We start from the raw sequence: 21,951 nt of genomic DNA, 5'->3' as shown, positions 1-21,951 counted from the left end.
TATTATGGTCCAACCCATACCCCTAAACCCAAACCTCACCGAAAACTGCTGGCAAATTGTGAATGTCAAATTTTGAATTGCTTTTGACTTTGAATTTCTGCCGTTGTAAATCACACAAACCAGTGCACGCACACAAACAAGCACACACACCTACAATGCAAGAGGAAGAGGGCAGAGGGGAGGTTTGAGAAGTCCAGAGATTTGCTTCCTTTCGCTTGACTTTCTCACAGGCATTGTTTTGCTCTCCCAGACATTCTGACGTCAGCCAGAACATGAGTGTCAGGTTCCCACTTATAGATTTATTGTGGATGGACATTCCCGGTCTCAAATCTGGCTCCCACGACCGACTGAAAGCATACCCTTGAAGACTTAAAACTTTCATCCGATTTACATTACCAAAACTCTCACTGTACGCATTATGTTTCTCCTCAGCCCCACGGCAATTATAAACAACAGCCTAAAGCCACTGTCATACAAAATATCCACAGATGCCACCAAAAATGTAATATATAATGTACCCATTTGTGTCGTCTTAAATTACAATTAGCAAGTTATACATACAGTATGTAAAATAAATGATATAAAATAGATGAAAAAGTAGATGATAGGTAGGAGTGTTTTTTTTATGCATCATTCCCTCATAGCTAACTAATGGTAAGATGGGTGTGGTAAAGAATATGGTGGCTGAAGCTGTCAAAAAGATGTCAACATGGAAGGACGGCCGCTAAAAACAGCAAATGATCAAACCTTGAAGATTACCAAAACAAAGTTTTATTTTTATTTATTTATTTAAATATATATATATATATATATATATATATATATATATATATATATATATATATATATATATATATATATATATATATATATATATATATATATATATATATATATATATATATATATATATATATATTTTTTTTTTTTTTTTTTTTTTTTATGTATATTAACTAGCATTGGTTAAATGTTCGCCTAAATATTAACAATATGTGCTGGCAAAATAAACATTTTAAATTTGGATTTCATGCTTTTTTCACACTTTATACTTTAAAGTAAAATAAAAATTTTCGAAAGTAACTAACTATAAGACTTTTAGCTCAATAAAGTACTAATTTGCTGCTTATTAATTTGTAATAATTGGTAAGGTAGTAGTTGGGTATGTGTTATGGCTATAATTAGGGATGGAGAATAGGATCATACTTATAATTACCAGACATACCAACTGGGAAAAAATCATTTCCAGGTGGGACTTGTGATTTGCGAGGTGGTCGAGGGGTTGGGTGCACGACGGTTTATTTCTTTGGGGCGGCCATACAGGAGTCTCTATGCAAATGTGGGAGACTCCCAGAACTTCCGGAAGACTTGGGATGTCTGAATTACTAATAAACAGCCAATATCTTAATAATAAGCAGGCAATAAGACCGTTGTTAAAGTGTAATTAAAGTGTTACTTTTTCCCTTTTTTTTGTTACAGAAATGAATAAAGATTGTGAATCAGGGGTTATTTCATGCCAGTAAAACAATAATACTAAAGAACAAACTTCATGAGTCATGAATCATTTTGTTCACCATTTGTTCATGCTCACTTTCCAGGAATTTTGCAGCATTATATCATATATTTGCATGCTCCTAACTCATTCAGTTGGTTGACCTAAAAGAGGTCACAATGTGTCATAAGTGTTTTGTTTTTTGCTTTTTTCTGTAATATACAACACCTAGACAGAAAATATGGCACTTTAAACTATTAAAATGTTCATAAAATTATAAAAAAAAATATTTTTTACTAACTTTTCAAGGTTAAAAGATAATTCAATTCAATTCAATTCACTTTTATTTGTATAGTGCTTTTACAATGTAGATTGTGTCAAAGCAGCTTTCAATAAAAGATCATTGTAAATTGGAACAGTGTAGTTCCGACAAAAGTCCCATAATGTAATTCACAACCATAAATAAACAGAACTTGTGAATAAAAATATGGAAACTGTTAATTAAATCAGTGTTTTTTTTTGTTTTGTTTTTTTCATTAGTGTTAATAAAAATCAAAATACTATTTTCATTAACTAACATTAAAGAGCCCCTATTATGGGTTTTTGAAAATTACATACCACGCAGTGTGTAACACAGCACTAATGCCCGGTTTACACATGGCTTCAGCATCAACGCTTGACAGAGAATGTGCCTGAAGTTAGGGTTGACACTATTATCAAGCCAATGAAATTAGTCAGTAATCGGCTACTGTCTGAGCTGGTGTATTTGCATACAACAATGTGATTAGCTGAAAAGTTGAACAAAGTCCCAACAGAAAGTCCCATGTGGCACCGACGGACCCACAATTAAATTCAGCAATGCTTGACCTCACCATTAAAAGTGAATGGGAGGCATTGACGCTGAAGCCTCATGTGAATCGGCCATAAGTGAATGAAAACATCCAGCTTTCTAAATCTGAAAAGTGCACCTTGTTTAAAAATATTCATTATTTTTAAATAAAATAATCAACTTAAGAGTCATTTAAATGATTCATCAATAGTTCAGATTTTTTGTCAGTTTGTATTGACGTTGACGCGAAACTATCAGATATGAAGTGCTGGATCCGGTAAAACGTGAACGTGCCTTTTCCTTCAAACACTAACTGAGTGTGGGTGTGTGGGACTGATCATGACTGATGAGTGAACATTCTGGTGGTTAATGCAATAATCTAGCCGTGCAATGGGGGATTCGTCGACCATTTGTTAAAGAAAGCATTAGACTAATGCATGTGGCTTTGTCAGAGCTTGACAGAAACTTAATGAGTACACAGTTTACAGATCAGTTTCTTCCTTCATTTCACAAGTGTAAGTAAGTATGATTAACATGGTTGCCTCCTTGTTTTCTCTAGCTTGCAAATTATGTATTTAATTAAGTTTTGTTACTTGTAACCACCCCACACAACTTGTACTGTATCTGGTAATCTCTTTATATTCTCATATAGCATCTAAAAGCATGCTGAAAACACGACACGTGCTGTTTTGTTTACGGATTTAAATGCGTTTGTAAGCTTGCAATCCTCTGCTGTTTGTTGTTGCTATGGTCATCGTCAGCTGTTCCTACACACGTGTGGCAGTCAAGTTTCAAAATAGTTTAGCTTTTGCCACTGTATTGATTAATACTGAATGTGTGTTGCTGTCTTTACTTATGGCTTAAAGCAATATGCTAGTGTTTAACTGCATTGCTTTAATGAACTCCTGCATTGGGCTCACACATATACTCTGCATGCACTCTGGCTCTCTCTCTCTGTGATACAGTTGACCAATCGCAACAGACTGGGTCTTGGAGCAATCAGCACAGATAACCTTCGCACTAAGGAGGTGTTTGGGGACAAATGAATCGAGACAATCAAATCATATGGTAGTCGTTGGGATAATCAGATAACACTAAATGCATATTATAAGACAACGAAAGTGTTTTTTGACTTTGCATGCATATCAGCCTGTTGTCAAAGATCTTCAAAACCAAAATATGACCTTTTATAATGCATAATAGGGGCTCTTTAATAATTTCAAACTGATTCGGAGAATGTCGTTTAATGTAATGCTGTTATTGTTATCTAAAGATGGGAATTGTTCTGGATTGTGACATCACAAACTTTAACACAAATATTTTATCATGATGATGATGATGATGATTGATGATGATGATGATGGATAAACTGTGTTTTGCTATAATGCTTTAAATAGTTTTTGTTTTCCTAAAAATTATGTGACTTTTGACGTGTATATGTTTAATGAAATGTTACATTTAATAAATCTTAGAGCAATTACTGATATAGATATTGAAATTTTGTTTGCTTTTCGTTACCTGTCATTAACAAATATGGATAAACATTTAATAATAGTATTATTCATTATTGTGTTCATGTTAAAAAATACATGAACTAACATTAACTAATGGACTAATTAACAAACTAAACATTACTTTAACAGTGTTTAAATAAGAGCATTTAGAATTAAACTTTTAGTGCTGCATCTCAGTCAAAGCCTGACAGACAAACGACACACTGTTTTAGAAGAACTTTAAAACAAAATTGACTGCACGCTGCACATGACAAGGCGCAGAATATTAGATTGAAATATCTTAACCTTTAGACAAATCAGACACTGGTGGATCTCAATTCTCGGATCTAAGCTGAAATAACCATAACATTTGTTTGGACATCCTGACCTCAACCACCTCCTTCTGGAACATTCAATTCAACACAGAATTAAAAGAAAATATATAGGAAAATACTTCATTTAAGATAATAATTTAAAAATAGACATATACTGTAGTCTCTGTGCGACAATATGCACGGGTGGTCAACTGTCTCCATATGTGTTTGTGTACATCTTACACATGAGCTGCAGGCATGTGAATCTAAATGGCACCTTCCCGAAAAGCCTTTTTATTGCTGTAGCTCGCGAGCTGATTACCCCTGCTAAATGTGTGTAATTGCTGCTCATAAGAACAGCCCTATCTGCACTGACATATTGGGCCAGGGGAGCAAGTCTGGGTAAATTTCCACTAACTACAGTCTTGAGTTGTCGTCCTGTTTCACCCACACGTGCTGTCACGCAGGTGGTCAAGAAGAGATGTGTTGCGTTTACACCAGATAATCAAACCAAAAATTAAATGTCTAATCACAATTAAAATTAAGTTTTATACTGAATTTTTAATTTACTTATTTAGTTTTTACATAATATGGCATTATAGTTCAATAATAATAATTAAAATTACATTATATATGAAATTTCTTGGGGGGAATCTTCTCATCCACCACCAGTGTGCAGCATCCACTTGGATGACACAACGGCAGCCATATTGCGCCAGGCTGCACACCACACACAAGTTGATTGGTGGAAAGGAGATCATGATGAACAGGGGCCAGTGGGCAAATTAGATCAGTCAGGACCTCTGTTTAACATCTCATCCGAAAGACGGCACTCACTGAGCAGTATAGAGTCCTCATCAATATACTGGGGCATTAGACAGAGCGCATGTTAAGCCCTCAGCTGGCCTCACTAACACCACTTCCGGCAGCAACCTAGCTTTCCCATGTAGTCTCCCATCCAGGTACTGACTGGGCACAGCCCAGCTTAGTGGACAACAATGTCAGAATAGCAGAGAGGTAGCTGCAGTTCAAAATGTCTTCATGTAAATTTTCACATTTCGAAATCCAAATATTAATCAGTGATCATTGTAAGTATTGTAAGTGAGCAGACTTAAGTATTCCTTAAATTTGGTACCTCACTTTTGCATTTTGCTAATTCCATTTAGTAATTATATTACATTAAATTATAAATGTGCAAAACAAATAATTGGTGATAGACAAGTGCAAAAAAGACTCTAAAACTTTAGTTCTGAAGACATTTTCCATTTTCTACCTTATCATTAAATCTGTCTGGTAGAAGATATAAAGTTCCTTTAGTGAAAAAGGCCAAGTATAAGAGGGCATGCATTATTATACAACTGTCATTGGTTTTGTTAAATAAGATCTTAAAATGAAATTTGCAAATGTATCTCTTTTGTATTTTATTGTACTTGTATTGTTGTGTGTGAGGCTTGTCTAAAGAAATTTTTTTAAACATTTGGGGAAGTATTTTTTAATTGAATTTGAAAGACATTTTACTTAAGGTCTCTGATGTTTTAACAAAAATGAATGTCATTAACATTAGTTTACAAAAACAGTTCAACCTGTAAACAATTTTGTCATTATTTACAAATGTTCATGCTGTTGCAAAACTTTTGAAAATAAAAACACAGTTTTGTATGTTTGATATATTTATTTTCATATACGTTATTTGTAAGCATATGCTAGGGTAAATGTTAGCATTGAACCAGGCTGGAAACTGATGTTTAACCCTTTCACGCGTATGATCACATGGCTGTGATCAGTCTTGGTTGGTCTCTGAAGCATACGATCACACCGGTGTGATTGGAACTTACAGAGCACACGTCATCAACTGATAAAATTGAAATCTGATGGCATGCACTGAGGCACAGAAAGAGGTGTGCAGTGCTTGTCATAAATTACAATTTATCCATGCTTTAAAACAAATAAGATTTATTTTAGGTTTCAGACATTTAAATACACATTACTACAAACAAAACATAGTACTTAAGGTTTGTAAAATACATACGTAGATCATTGGGGATGGTGGGTCATGTGATAAACACGCGTCACCATGGGAACTTTACAATGCAATAGATTCTAAGTAATGAAAAAAAAAAAAAAAAAAGCTGAGAGTGTTTACAACTCACACGTGAAAGGGTTAAAGGGATTCAAGTATTCAAAATTGTAGTTTAACATAGTACTTTTTATTTTGCTCATAACTTCCAGAGAGTAAAAGTGCAGATGCAATCTGCCATATGAAATATATTTCTAAAGGTTGTGTGCCGACTATGCATGTCAACTAAAAATCTGCATGCAAAATAAATAAGCTTATTTGGTCATTGGTCATTTGCAAGATATATTAGAATGGCATCTGAATGTTTTGTGAATTTCCTAATTTGGAATGAGTTTCTAAGTACACTCTATTATCAGATATCTACACAGGTAATGCTTTAAATAGCACACACTGATTTCTAGAAGACACACTCTTTCACATCTCAATGACGCACATGTTCTTACTGGGAACTCCGGAATCAACTTACAACAAATCCCTATCCAACTGAAGAGGATATTTATCTTATAACCTTTTAACATCCTTTGACAAAACATGAGCCCAGCTGTTGTCGGTACCGAACCTGGATGACGCATGACTTCTTAGGATGGCCAGCCTGGAATTTTCCATTCAACACAGTCGAGGTAAAGAAAAGCAAAACAATTAACGGATGACAGAATGCGACCGGGTTTTTCTGAGCCCTGTTAAGTAGAGCCCTGTTTGTTTTTGTCTTTTTCTATAAGTGAGCAGGACCAGTGGAAAATTCCAACTCTGGTCCACAGGTATCAGACCACTGACTAAATGACCCCCCTCTTCTTTGGACAGGGATGGGTGCACAGGGATAGTTCGGTTGTCAGGGTTTATTCATACTAGCCCATTTGGATGTGTTCGCCCAAGCTGCAATGACATAGCTCTTAGAAAATGTTATCTGCCCCCCCACTGAATCTAGACAGGTACAAGGCACATGCATCTGAATCTAAAGGGGCTTCGGTCTCACAACATGCTCTGAAAAGGATACATGTAAAAAGATACCTGTGCATTCGCACAAAATAACCTGAAACCAAATAATCCACTTTAAATCACTGATTTCAACAGTCGTAACTCCTTTGGGAGTTTCTGATTCCATCATTGTGTATTCAGGTTACAGTACAATATCACTGATGCACACAGTACTTTAATGCATCACACTTGTGTACAAACAGTTCAGCTTTCATTCAAAGTCTCACAAAACATCCCCTTTCTGCTTTGACTAAGTTTAACATGACTCCAGGGACGCAGCAACATCATACTCTACCTTAATATGGCTCAAAGACAAGCCAGACATCCTGACGGTAAACTAGGCCACATTACGCAGCAGAAAGCATCATGCTGACGTCGTAGCTGTATCACATTTCTGTGGAGCAGCGTCCTAGATCCTGATACTGATTCCCAAGCACAAATTGCAAGTGGAGTTTAGCCTCACCATCACATTATCAGTCTGCTGTACTGTATTGATGTAACACACATTGAACAATTAGACCAGTGGTTCTCACTGCTTATTTTGTATGCCTTCTATTGCTTAACACACCTGATTTAGATAACAAGCTCGTTAAATCCCCAGTAAGAAACTCTGTTTAGATCTTTTTGAAATTTAGTGTTGCTTTCCCTACCCAAAGATGAGGCAAGAGTCAGTGGTGGAAGTTTATTTTTGCAAAAATACTTCAGCATTATAGCCCCAGCCTTGTGCTGTGGTACCGTCATTTTTCTGATGAGTGCTTCAGCAATCTACACACTTACAACTTAGGATTCATCAGCTGTTTGTTAAAGGAAGGATCAGAAAAAAAAAAAAAAAAAAAAAAAAAAAAAAAACTTTGTCAGACTTTGTCAGACTTTGTCAGAGCTTGGCAGGAATTTTACAGTACACAGTTCATGGATCAGTTTTTTCCTCCATTTCACAAGTGTAAGTAACTTAATTGCAATTAAAATGGTTGCCTCCTTGTTTTCTCTAGCTCTAGCAAATTATGTATTTAATTGTGTTTTTTTTTACTTGTAATGGGTCCACGTGGCTTGTACTGTATCTGGTAATCTCTTTTTATTCTCATATCTCGTCTAAAACAACAATGAAAACATGACGAGTGCTGCTTTGTTCAAGCATTTCAATGCGTTTGTAAGCTTGCGATCCACTGCTGTTTGTCTTTGCTTTAGCCACCGTCAGCTGTTCCTACACACGTGCAGCAGTCAAGTTTCAAAATAGTTCAGCTTTTGCCACTGTGTGGATTAATACTGATTGTGTGTCGGTGTTTTTACTTATGGTTAAGAATAGTGCAATATGCTGGTGTTTAACTGCATTGCTTTAATGTTTTGTTTTTTTTTTTTTTTGTGATTTGTATTGTTCAACACATTGGTCAACCTTTGGTTGTGTATAATAGTGCTATATAAATATTGATATCGCAATACCAGAATATACAGCAATCAAAGAGTGAAATTCAATACCTTTTAAGACCTTTTTTAAGACTCGTTCCATACATTTTAAGACCTTATAACCACTTAAAGGTTTCATCCCAAACACTAGTGAGATTTTAACTTACAGTATATTTACAAAATAATGTAAGAAACTAATCCAAAACTAAAAAAAAAATATTCGATACTGAATAAAAATCTATTAAATCTAGCTAATTCAGTAGGCTTGCGCCTATAGAACTGCAGAAATAACAATGTTGCCTTGATTACTGCAGTAAATAAAGCAGCATGATGTTAAATCTAGCAGGATTTTAGGCTGTTTCTCAATTTCAAGAACACAGAGAACGGACTTGCTTTCTTGGGGAGACCAGTCTTGCCAAGTTTCCTCTAAAAAAAAACTTGGGGGACTGGGAGAATAGAAAATGCATCGTGTGAGAAATGAGATGCTGCGTTCTTCACTGGTTCTTCCTAATGGTCGCATGATCATAACTCATTTTTAAGGGAAAATTATTTAAACATTACAGCATTCATACAACAATTTGTAGTTTTTTTCCCCTTTTCGCAATATATATTATGCAGACCTTACAAATGTACATTCCACCATACAAATAAAACTAATTTTAATACCAATTTCAGCAAATAAACAATATAAATAAAACAATAAAAATATTTTCATATTAATATTAACTTTCACAAATTCATTTAGGGAAATTCCTGTGATAAATAAGTTAAATCTATATTAAATGCTGTGCTGCCCATCTCCTTTATTCAGCCGCAATCACTTCTGGGACTTCTTTTTTTTTTTTTTTTGCGATCAAGTCTTTTTGCAATAAATTTTGCAATTAAGTCTGCATTGATGTGTCTTCGATATCAAGAACACATCCGGGAAGTTTCATTGTTTCATTCAGTCAGAAGTTTCATTCAAGAACGCACATTGAGAAACACCCGTATTGATTTCATAAACTACAAAACATCCTAATATTCACAGATTTAATTACAGCAAACGTTAGCATACAACCGTACATTGCATAATTTAAAAAAAAAGATATAATATTTAATACCTTGCAAAATAGCACTTAAGACTTTTTAATACTTTTCAAGGGCCTTAATTTCTCTAGATTGATTTATCAACTTCTAATACTTTTTTAAGACACTACAGACACCATGAATATATATATCTCAGCAAAACAAAACATTGCAACGTCAGATTTTTACAAAATTGTGCAGCCCTAACTCAGCCTATGTTTTTGAAACCACAAAAAAAGTACTTCAACATATATTTGACTGCAGATTCTAGGTATAATAAACACTATGGCCAGTATGACTCAAGCAAATTCTGTTTTTTTTTTGTTTGTTTTTTTTACACTACTGACATTTACAGGACATATTTTAAACTTATTATTATTATTAATTTTTTTTGCTCGTATAGTTCTTAGCGCAACACCAAATAAATAACTACTTAACAGTGTCTGTGATTCATACTTAAATACGTTTTTCTCACCTTATTATCTCCATATGTACAAAATTTCTGATGTTGAACTCATGATTGTACTCATGATGAGTCTTATGATGCAAGTCTGTTTAGCACGGTTCCAAAATCGAGATAAAAGTAATGCAAAATCAAGGTAAACCTACATGGTGACGGTGGCATTTCTTTTACGTTTCCTTTTGAAACACTATTGGTTAGGGTTAAGTCCGTGACTCACTAGTTGATCTGTGCGATAAGTCTCCTTCCATGGACTTGTACAAGTAGGATGTGTATCAGAAATATAAAACAAAATGAGTAACGTATTTCAGATTCGCAAAATGTTGACAGCACACTCTAGTAGATTTGTCATCTAAAACGTGAAATGAAACATCCCCAGAACAACATATTCCAGGTTTCACAGAAATGTACTTCCAATTTATTTCCATTAGAATTTGCCTGTGCTGTGGATTTTAGTTTTAGTGTTGGTGCAGCTGACTAACTACAATAGGTATGCTGTTTAACAACCAAAAAATTTACTGCTTGATTAAAGTATTGGTTACATTTGCTCTTACCTGAGTCCCTAAGCAGGCCACCATCATGTGTGTGAGGAGTTTGGCAGCGAACATGAGGAATCTTGCACACATCAGATGAGACACCATGGCCAAGGCAAACCCTGCGGATAAAATAGAGACTTACTGGATATGTGGTATAATAAACAATTGGCTTCTTGTCATTTTATGGTGGGAGTTTTTACACCTTAAGCACAGATAGAATAATGTAGTGAGTTACCTGAGATACAAATGAAGCCAGCAGCATAGAAGGCTTCATTAAATGAAGCCAAGCTTTCAATCTCTGCATATGCAGTGTAGATGGACAGATGCGAACAGGCACACTCTACATAATTCTGAGTGTCGTCCACCAAACGACAGAACTGGCCATCAGACAACCAGCTGGGCAGAAGAAATCATGACACAATTGTCAGGACAAGTCATATACAACAAAACTAAACCTAGACTAAAAAAAACTGCTTAGACACGTTTAAGGTTGTTGTTGGGGAGACTATACAGGACCATAAAAGCCAAAACTAAAAAAATAGTACATATCAAAGGGCTATTGCAATAATGAATGGATATTAAATTGAGGGTGTTTTTGGCCTTTTTAATCTTAGTCACTTTTTAACTTTACATTGTTACTCCTTTTATAATTAATAATTGTTGCCATTTTATCTTTGTATCGCTTGTTATTATTGTTGTTGTTTTAAAAATATGGGACTGCACTGAAGGGAAGGACAAACGTAAATTCCGTTGTGTTTTGTACAATGACAGTAATTCTGAATGGATGAATGAATGAATCTGAATGAACTAGTTTGTATAGATGTTAAATATTTACTACATAATATGTTATATTTACTGTACAACTTCACTATTAAAAATCAAAAGCTAAATTTGTTCACGCTGAAATGTTTATTAATTGAGAAAAATAAATGCTTCAGAACAATTTTTCAAGATAACTAACTTTTTGTAAATAAATTTAATGCTACTACTACTACTACTACTACTACTACTAATACTACTATTACTACTACACCTACTACTACTACTACTACTATTACTACTACACCTACTACTACTACTACTACTACTACTACTACTATTACTACTACACCTACTACTACTACTACTACTATTACTACTACTACTACTATTACTACTATACCTACTACTACTACTACTACTATTACACCTACTACTACTACTACTACTATTACTACTACACCTACTACTACTACTATTACTACTACTACTACTACTACTATTACTACTACACCTACTACTACTATTACTACTATTACTACTACTACTACTGCTACTACTACTACTACTACTACTACTAATAATAATAATAATAATAATAATAATAATCAATAAATAATCAATATATTGTGCAAATCTACCTGATACTTCTAAATTATTTTTGGACAAAGTTTTAGTCAACTTTGTGATCAGCATACTTTTGTTCAGGTTATGATTTGAGAAGTAGCCACTTTGACAGCCTTTCTTAATTCTTTGGGATTCAAATCAAATCAAGCAATCAATCAAAGAATCAATCCTGATTTTTGGAATACAGACTTTTGACAGACTTTCATGATTCTTTAAAGGGGTGATCCAGAGTGCTTTATTTAGCTGTTGTTTTTATAAGATGCAAAGCAATGTGTGCTCATGCTTCATTTGTAAACAAATCACTTTTTTTTCATATATCTCACAATCCCCAGCTTCAGCTATTATGGTTTGAGTTACTCCTTCTTTGAGGTGTTTTTAGCCAAATCGAGCACTTAACTGGGAGAGATTCTGGAAGCTGTCCTTTGTCAAATGCTAGAGCTATATCTTTTTTTAAATAATTCTCTGTACATAATTAAATTAAACTGTAAGCACTTCTTTCTGTGTATCTCTTTTGGAAGCATAATTCCAGAATCAGAAGAAGCTCTGTGGAAATAGCAGTGCTTGGACAGAATTTTAGTTTTCAAAGCTATAACATTACAGCACCTCTGGCCACACCCCTTCACAGGGCGATGTGTATGTGCATAACCTGAAGCATTTGTGATCTCACTACCCTGAATGTATTTTTATTTTTTTTTTGTAATGCCCAAATTTCATTCCCTATAGGCTTTGCTAAGCTAACTCTGTAAAAGCCAAGGTCTCCCATTCCATTGAACTTTGAGTGTCTTACATTCAGAGATGTTGTTTATGTTCACACATCTGCAATACACATCAACTAAAGTTTAAAATACAATATCGTAGCGAACCACCCCTTTAACCTCCTAGGGCATAGCACATTTTACCTCTTATGTCCTATGCTTTATATTTTGTTACAGACATACAGTGTTTTGCAGCATATGAAATGTCCCAAACACTATTTAAACTGTTCAAAATGAATAAAAAACTTTTGTTTTTACTCTCTGATAGTCAAAACATGTTCACAAATATTTGTGTATGTGTTATTAAAAAAAAACTGCTGTGTTTAAGGCAGAAATAAAAAGTACATTCTATTACACAAAGGTGACTTTTCGTGTCACCTGTATTGTGTTTTATGAAATTTCAGACCACGAGTCCACATATATGGCCATAATTTTTCTCTAAAAGTACATCATATCAAAAGATGATTACTTAGGTTTTGTTCTAATTAAGTTCCAATATGTCCAAATAGCAAAGAGAAATAATAAATAAAAAAATGCATGTATAAAAACAGCTTGGGCCTTAAGGTTAAGGATAGAGTGACTGATTTCACATAGTGGGGAAACACAGAGAGACAATAAATTAGACTTGACATTCTGTTCATCTACAGCAAATGAAACTTATGTAACACCCCAGCTTATCATTTCAATGATCTCTTATTATGCTGAATTAGATAAGTGAGCTTAAGAAATTCAGGATGTCATTTACAAGTAATCACTGTTGTGTAATAAATGGTTATGACACCGAAAAAAAATTGCATCACACTTTATTTTGATAGTCCATTTCTTGAATTTAAGTTACATTGCATCTACATGCTAACTAATCCTCATTAGATTATAAGTAGTCTGTTAGGAAGGGGTTAGGGTTAGGGTAAACTGACATGTACTTGCAAAGTTTCTTACAGTCAGTTAAATGTCTGTTGAAGGAGCATGTATCAACAGACATTAAGCAGACAATCTACTAATACTCAAATGAACCATCAAAATAAAGCGTTACCAAAAATAGTAGTCAACATTCTAAGTGAATCAAAAATGCTTTTCAAAATTGTCCTAGGACAAGAATGGGTGCTGTTCAATAGTTTTAGGACAACTTTGATGAAAGGTGATGATCTACTTAAATGTTTACTACTGAATAAAACATAATTCTAAAAGGTATAAGAAAGAAAAAGTGATAAATTGTGGATAAAAAGTCGTGGATAAAAGCTACACACACCCACATACACCAAATAATGTGTGTGACAGGCCTTAAAAAGACTTTTATCATGACAGGCTAGGAGCCTTGACCCATCAGCCCCACTGTACACACTGTATGTCCCACAAATGACTGTGAAATACATGAACAAGGTCAGTTTTTGACATCAGATAATCTGTCAGTTTGATTCGGGTGAGGACTTTTATTTGTATTATTATTATTATTTTTCTAAATAGGCATGCATGTTTTCAAGTACAGTATGTACAACTGAGCAGAGCAGTTTATGTACCATTACAGGGCTCCTTACTCTAGTGTTCCTGCGCTTTGTAATTACCTTTCGGCAGCCTGATTCCACAGCAGGCACAGAGATTGGCTCGGTTTTGGTTTTCCTCGTCGATCTGGGGTATGTATACGGTAAACAACCTCTTGACCTTCGGAAAGAGGTTTAGATCCTCTGCCATAAAGACTGACTGAAAAAACCTGCATACATACAGTCGTTAAATAGTAAGATGTAAACCAGTTTCCCACTCTCAAGTGCTAATAAGATCTCCATAATCACTGTTACTGCTACACAAAGAATTGAAATATGCTGAGAAAGAAAGGAAATAAAGTAAATGATGTACAACTGAACAATGCCATCTCCTGGACACCTGCATAAGCCGTCTTGACAATGTTATATTAGTTTTAATGAAAGAGTTTACAATAATGTTTTTTTTTACCTTGCCATTTAAAGCGCTGGGTTTTTTGTTGGTGAGGAACCAGTGCTCAGTACTGTATTCGGTGAAGTGCACTTTATAGCAAGCCGACAGGGCTGTGCTATCAGCAGGAAGAGCTGGAACCTCCAGCAGGGTCTCCGGCAAGGTAAACGTGTCTGTGTTTTTGCCTATGAACGTATGCCCGTTAATCTGCATGGGATACCAGTGGTGTGCAGCGATGGTGAAATATGGGCAATTGTCCAGTATGGTTATGCCTCTGGGAATAGAGTACAGAGGAGAATAATGTTTGTAAAATAAAGTGAGCTCCGGTAAAATCAGATACAAACATTCATTTGGAGTGTATATCCCACCTCTTTCCTTCTGCCCCACACTTAATGTCTGTAAGCAGGCTGTATGCGAAGCGCTCTGCCACTTCAGACAGCTGGCTCACACCTTGAGTATCCGTTCGATTGGGGTTCGCCATGGCACACAGGAGTTCATAGGTCAACCCACGACTGCTATCTTTTAGAGGAGTCTGTTCAGCATCACTCAGAATCTGTCAATTAAGTGAGAAAAGATTGTCAAAGAACAGTATAATATCAATTACATTTAATGTAAAAGTTCCCTAGCAGGCACAGTACGTCATTAGGAGACATGGGACGTTGCATTTTGTTTGGAAATGAAAATCGGGTTAATGTTAGAACCCAACGACAGGTCAACTTCAGTGTCCAAAGTTCAACATAAAATCAACCAAATATCAACTACAGCTTGACGTTGTGTGGAAGTTACCACTATAATGTCTATCAGATGTTGGATTTTGGTTGCCATACCTGTCAGTATAAATGTCAGTATTTGACGTCAATATGACGTTGGTATAAGATGTTGGTTCACTGTTGGATTTTGGTCACTTTCCAACACAACCTAAAATTAACCAAATATCAATGTCATTTGATGCCATTATTGGACGTGAAAATAACGTTGTCCTTAGACGCTGGCTAGACATTGAATTTTTGGTCACTTGACATCACAACCTAAATCTATTGTAGTATTAACCTCTTATGGCATTGTGTGTCTGCTGGGCCTGAGCAGATCTCAAACAACAGTATTGGCCCAATCAATGCATGTTTAACTGCTATTGCATTTATTTTACATTAGCTGTGTGGAAATACAGAAGCAGTCAAACTCTGTTCAGTAGCAGTTAGATTGCCTATCAGCTTAACCTTCACTAGAAAACAGCACGGTTTCTAAGATAACTTGTATCTATAAGTATGGTGATGCAACACACTGAGAAAAAAAAAAAAATCTTTATTGGCATTGATAGTTCAATGAAGAACCTGTATCTCATCTATGGAACATTTTCATTGACCAAAAGGGTTTCGTTTTGTTTTTTGTATTTTTGGAGGAGCAAAAAGAGTGAAAAGTTTCTGGTGTAACCCAAACTGGTTCTTCTATTGCATCACTGTAAAATAAACACTGAAACAAACAAACAAAAGAAAGGAAAATATGTTTGGATTTTTTTTTTAAAGAGTGAAAATGCAAGGCTATCAGCAGAAACTTAATATTAAATTACTTGAATAAATTCTAATTAGGTTAAAATAAATGTATTTAACTTGAAATATAATTTAGGTTGTTATTATTATTATTATTATTATTATTATTATTAGCAACATATAATTCTTTAATTTTTAGTTCAATCTGCATTTAAAAAATAACTTCAAGCAAACTGACAAGAACACATCACATTTACAACTGAGAAAGCAGCTTAAATTGTAGCAAGTCAGTGTGTGAAACATTAAGGGTGTTACTCTGTTTCCAGTAATAAAAAAAGCAGAGCTTAACTGAGAGACAAAGCTTTCTTACCAAGACTAGATTTTTTGTTTTACACAGTGGAGCTTTATAGCTGCACACATATGCATTGCACTGCCAAGAAAAGCGATTTCTATGAAATTAAGGAACAAAAAATACTCTGGGGAAAGCTGTCTTAATTAATCTCAAGGGGTCAATATGTGGTCCCTCATTGTTCTTTTGAGCTACTGGATTTCCTGAACTACAGCATTTTAAAAACATTCTCATGAGCCGGCCAACTTAAATTCTTGTCTCTCTAAAAACAGATAAACTTGGCTTATTTAACCAAAAATACCATAATATTATAAAATATAATTCTACAATTTAAAATGTGCTTTCTATTTTAAAAATGAAAATGCAATTCAATGCTGTAATAGGAAAAAAGCTGAAATGTCCAGCAATATTTTATCCTTAAAAATACTAATATGCTCCAAAACAGTGACAAATTTTAATTTACTAAAAAAATAAACATTCAAAGCTTACAGATTGTCACTTCCACAACCCAAGCTCATTCTGGAAAGGTAGCCCTGCGGACGTTTCTGGAGACTGTGATTTTACGTGGCCGGAGGTACGTATGGCCGCGTTTAGTTTTTTCGAGCAAACGCTACGGGGCGGTGTGACACCGATCCTCTCCTCCTCTTCGCGCTTGCCGGCTGACGGTTCGCCTCCGAGTGGAGGGCTTTCCCGCTGCAACCAGTTTGTCCGCTTAGCTCGCAGCGTTAGGTCGACGGAGCGGAGGCCCGGAGGAGGAGGAGCCGGCCACGGGGATGACCGGGATCGAGTCCGGGGAAGAGCGGTTCCAGAAATCAGGTAAGATGAATAACAGAATCCAAAAAATAGGGGCGAGAACGGGGCGAGATCCGAAAACGCGGTCAAAATCAAAGACAAGGGCTTTTGCTTTTTTTTTTTTTTTTACTGGACGGCTTTTGCAAAGCGTCACTTGGGTTTAGGGAAGGAGGAGGAAGAGAAGGCCAATCAGCCGCCCGGTGGATTGTTCAGTCGTTCAGCCAGTCAGTCGGACGGACGGCCGTTTTACAGTGGCCTCCGGCGGCTTTTCACACGAGAACAGTGCAGGTGCGAACGGCGCGCTTCTGAGAGGCGTTCGAGACGTGAAAAAACGCGCACAGTGGCCTCTTGCGGATCCGCGAAAACAAAAACTGCTCGAATAAGTACCTCCCGGGACGTATTTCGCGGTCTGCAGAAACGTCCGCAGGGCTACGTTTCCAAAATGAGCCCGGGTTGCACTTTCATCTATTTAGACCAGCATTTTTTTTAACATCACCTAACACTTCAGTTTCTTTTCAAATCTTTTGCCCAATTAACTGCTTTCAAGTATTTGACATGCCTCTCATTTAATATAAGACGGCTGTAATTTACTTTTCATTAGATGTGCATGATATTTCAGGTGAGATTACGTCAAACATCAAATATAATCTTTAAGTTTTACTAGGGCTGAACAATTCATAGAAAAATCACCTTCCCTCACTCGCTTACCTTGCTGGAGGCATCCAGCACTGCCATTAGCTGCTCTGGAGTGATGTCCCTGCTAACTTTATTGATGAGTGCATGCAGGACTCGGTTGATGATGGTCTCCTCCAGAGGCTGGTGTAGCTGGTCCAGCAGGGCCCACACAGCCTGAGTCTCTGTGTCTGAAACCAGGGTGACGTTCGCCAGCCCGAATTCTGGATGAACCCGTGCGCCACCGGTAGCATCAGAGAGAACCACTTGGAAGCGTTTGGGTGTCAGATTGGAGGAACCAATGTTTGGTGTGAGGTCTATGTTCAGGCCAGCACTACTCTGTCCAATCTCAAATGTCAACGTGCCCTCTGACATGATAAAATCCTGCCCTGCTACAGCCGGCCAGACCAGACTGGGTCCAATAGACTCTACTTTTGGAAGCTCCTGTGAGAGAATATGAGGCACAAACACAATTATTGTACAGTTAAACATTGGAGTTAACACAATGGATTACAATACAATGATTTTTTTTCCCAAGAAATTTGAATGTATAAGAGACAAGGGTCAGATTGAAGAGTTTTTTTTTTTTTTTGTAAATATTTTATTATATTGATATTTTTTGAGTAAATTTAAATTCTTTTTTTTTTACTAAAAATTTTAAATCTCAGAAAAGTGGAATATTGAAGCAAAGGTTTCTAGAGATTATCTATTGAAAATGTAGAAATGACTGCCAATATATTTTGCCAGTAATTTACCAAAAGCAGCACAAAAAGTAAAAGAAATATGGCTTGGTAATTGAAATGTTTAGATTTTTTAGATTTTTTTGCTGTAATTCCAAATGCTTAATGAGTTAAATAATGACTTTTTCACCATGCCAGTTCTCTGCAAATATCAGTAAACTGCGTACCACAAAACTTTTAAAGATCATGTTTAATTATTTATTTAAATAATATTCTACCATGACTAAAATATTGCATCTAAAATATTGAAATAATACAGTGGGGAAAAAGTATTTAACACACACACACACACACACACACACACACACACACACACACACACACACACACACACACACACACACACATATTGCTAGGTGTAATAACAATGGAATGACACAAGGAGAATGTACTGAACTATTGAAATAAATCTAATATTTTATATAAAATAAAATAGGATGACTGTCATGTGGAAAATTAAGTCTCATGCATTGCTCAGGTGTGATTTTGTTCACAGACAACAACAGAGTTTGAATATCTTGATGGTTGTGTGGGTCTTGTGTGGTTCTTGTTTGATCTTCACTTTGAATTTACTTTTGGATTCAAGTCAGGTGATTGGCTGAGCCTGTCTACAGCTTGATTTTCTTTCTCTATAACCATTTAAGAGCTCCCTTGACTGTGTTTTAGATCATTGTTTTGCTGAAATGTCCACCCTGACTTCATCTTCATCATCCTTCTAATGTAAATGTTGGACTAAAGCAGCTAATATATATATTTTTCCAAATCATCGGCCAAATTCCCATCATTAGTCCTTACTGATCATGGCCTCCCAATCATCCCCATTCACCAAACTGGCTCTATCACTGGCTGCCATCGCATCATCTAAGTCAGGGGTATCCAGACTCTGTCCTGGTAGGCCGGTGTCCTGGAAAGTTTAGCTCCAACCCTAATCAAACACACCTAAAGCAGCTAATCAAGCTAGATATGCTAGGATACACTGAAAACCAGCAGGTGTGTTGATGCAAGTTGGAGGTAAACTCAGCAGGACAGTGGCCCTCCAAGACCGAGTTTGGACACGCCTGACCTAAGCGGATGCTTTACACTTGTGGTCGTGTGTGCTATATAAATATACACATTACATTACATCTGGTGAAAATTTCAAGTCAACAGCACCTTTAGAAATATGTTTTCTGAGAAAATGGTGATGTGTTGAATACTTATTTCCCCCACTGTTGACACACACACACATACATATATATATATATATATATATATAAACCTATGCACAAATGCATTTATATAAATAAAGTAAAATAATAAAGTGTGCCGACGCTTTTATCACAAAAAAATGATCTGCACTGTTAAAAGTGTACTAAACCTGAAAATGAATAGCATTTCCTTAAGCCTTAAGCTGAAACAGTAGGCAAATAAAACTGTACAGAATAAAGGAAAGGGTGTGACAGAGGGACAAAAAGCGCAAAAAGCTGGCATGAGAAAGCATTCCCACAGTCTAATGGACTTTGGGCGTAAAACCTTAATCGACATGTCACATCCTACTTTTCCAGTTCCACTATATGACCATAGATATTGCCTTTGAAGTATTTTCTAGGAATCTAGAGGCCTAATTGCTCAGAGCTCTTATCTTCTCCACATTCAACATCGTAGCTCATGAATTTGACATCATCTTAAGCCTCTCGTCACTAATAAGGTCACATTATGTAATATATTCCGTGGGTACTATTAACTGGACATAATTATATATAAAAAAAAAATGTATTGCTTATTAACAATTATAGTAATTATAATTACTAATTATAATTATTGTAATAATACACAAATAATACACAAATTATTACTAACATTAATTAATACTATATTATAATTATATTATATATATTTATATAGTATAATAACAAATTATATATATATATATATATATATATATATATATATATATATATATATATATATATATATATATGTGTGTGTGTGTGTATATATTTCAATTAACATAAACATATATTAATATTTCTTATTAAAATTAAATATTAAATATATTACTATTAAATTAATATTTCAATTAACATAAATAAATAAATAAACGTACTAAACGTTTATTTATGTTAATTAAAATAAATATTAACAAACAAAATAACTAATATACAGTACATACATATATATATGCACAGTATATATACAGTATATATATATATATATATATATATATATATATATATATATATATATATATATATATATATATATATATATATATATATATATATATATATATATATATATATATATATATGTAGTTATTTTGTTTGTTATACACGTCCCCAATATATACACACACACACATTTTCAGCAGGAATGTATTTGTAACATTAATAAGTAATCGAGTGTACATTTTTGGGAAGGTCTAGTTTGTAATGTTCATTAATGTGCTTATCTGTCAAATGAATCTGACCTGCATCCGGTACTTGACAGAAATAGATAATGCTGTACTGGCGTCTCTGTAGATCTGAAGGCTGACGCTTGTAGCTTTGAGGGTGACCACAGGTAATCTGGAGCCCTGGGCAAAGTACACCAGCCCACGTGGGTCATCACTCTCCAGCATGGTGATGTTGGCAAAACGGGCAGTCTGGTTTATAGCAGCACCTTCGCCCACTTTATAGACCTCCACCAGAAACCACACCTCATACTCTGGGTTCTGTAGTACACAGACCAGAAAAAAATGAGCAAGATGATCAGACACAGTGTTAAGATGGATTACTTTTGAGCTCTGAAGTACATATAAAGTAAAAACAAGTACCTTGTCTGGTTGGACCTCCAACTTGAGGGCACAGAGAACTTCTCCCTTCCTGCAGATGGACGTGCCTGAAGTCTGCAGCAGCTCTTTGCTCAAATCCACTCCATGACTGACCAATGCATGATCTGTAGTGCTGAATGTGACCCGCCAAAACACCAGCACATCTTCAAATGCTCTGGAAATATAGCAATTTTTTTATTATTTAATATGCAGTTTTAGAATATATATATGTAAAATTATTAACAATAAATTGCTGTTCTGAAAAAAAAAAAAATGTGTGAAACCTGTTTTCCTGTCTTTGCAATACAAGTGTCACGGTTCTGTTTACTGAGTCCTCATCCAGGACCTGCCCGGACAGAGAGCTCAGACTGAAGCCAACTATACCATTCTGGAGATCACTCCCTGTGTACAGAA

At 35.3% G+C, this 21,951-nt stretch overlaps 1 protein-coding gene and 1 long non-coding RNA gene across 3 annotated transcripts in view; one reads left to right on the top strand and one right to left on the bottom strand.

The window, feature by feature from the left end:
- adgrv1 (adhesion G protein-coupled receptor V1) overlaps window positions 1-21,951 on the bottom strand; it is a 269,966-nt gene that overhangs the window by 84,982 nt on the left and 163,033 nt on the right. For both annotated transcript variants that reach the window (NM_001001845.3, XM_087251637.1), the window contains 9 exon segments: window positions 10,658-10,758; window positions 10,875-11,035; window positions 14,343-14,488; window positions 14,728-14,980; window positions 15,075-15,259; window positions 18,043-18,450; window positions 21,196-21,438; window positions 21,541-21,712; window positions 21,822-21,939. In NM_001001845.3, coding sequence (NP_001001845.2) covers window positions 10,658-10,758; window positions 10,875-11,035; window positions 14,343-14,488; window positions 14,728-14,980; window positions 15,075-15,259; window positions 18,043-18,450; window positions 21,196-21,438; window positions 21,541-21,712; window positions 21,822-21,939 — 1,787 coding nt within the window.
- On the top strand, window positions 1,702-6,608 carry LOC147844371 (uncharacterized). The gene is made up of 3 exons (XR_015491748.1): window positions 1,702-5,610; window positions 5,649-6,260; window positions 6,370-6,608. It is a non-coding gene; the product is annotated as an uncharacterized LOC147844371 (long non-coding RNA).

Source organism: Danio rerio, chromosome 5, assembly GCF_052040795.2.
Source record: "Danio rerio strain M-AB ecotype USA chromosome 5, GRCz13ab, whole genome shotgun sequence".
In the NCBI taxonomy this organism is placed as follows: Eukaryota; Metazoa; Chordata; class Actinopteri; order Cypriniformes; family Danionidae; genus Danio; species Danio rerio.
This window is presented reverse-complemented; position numbering and strand designations above follow the sequence as displayed.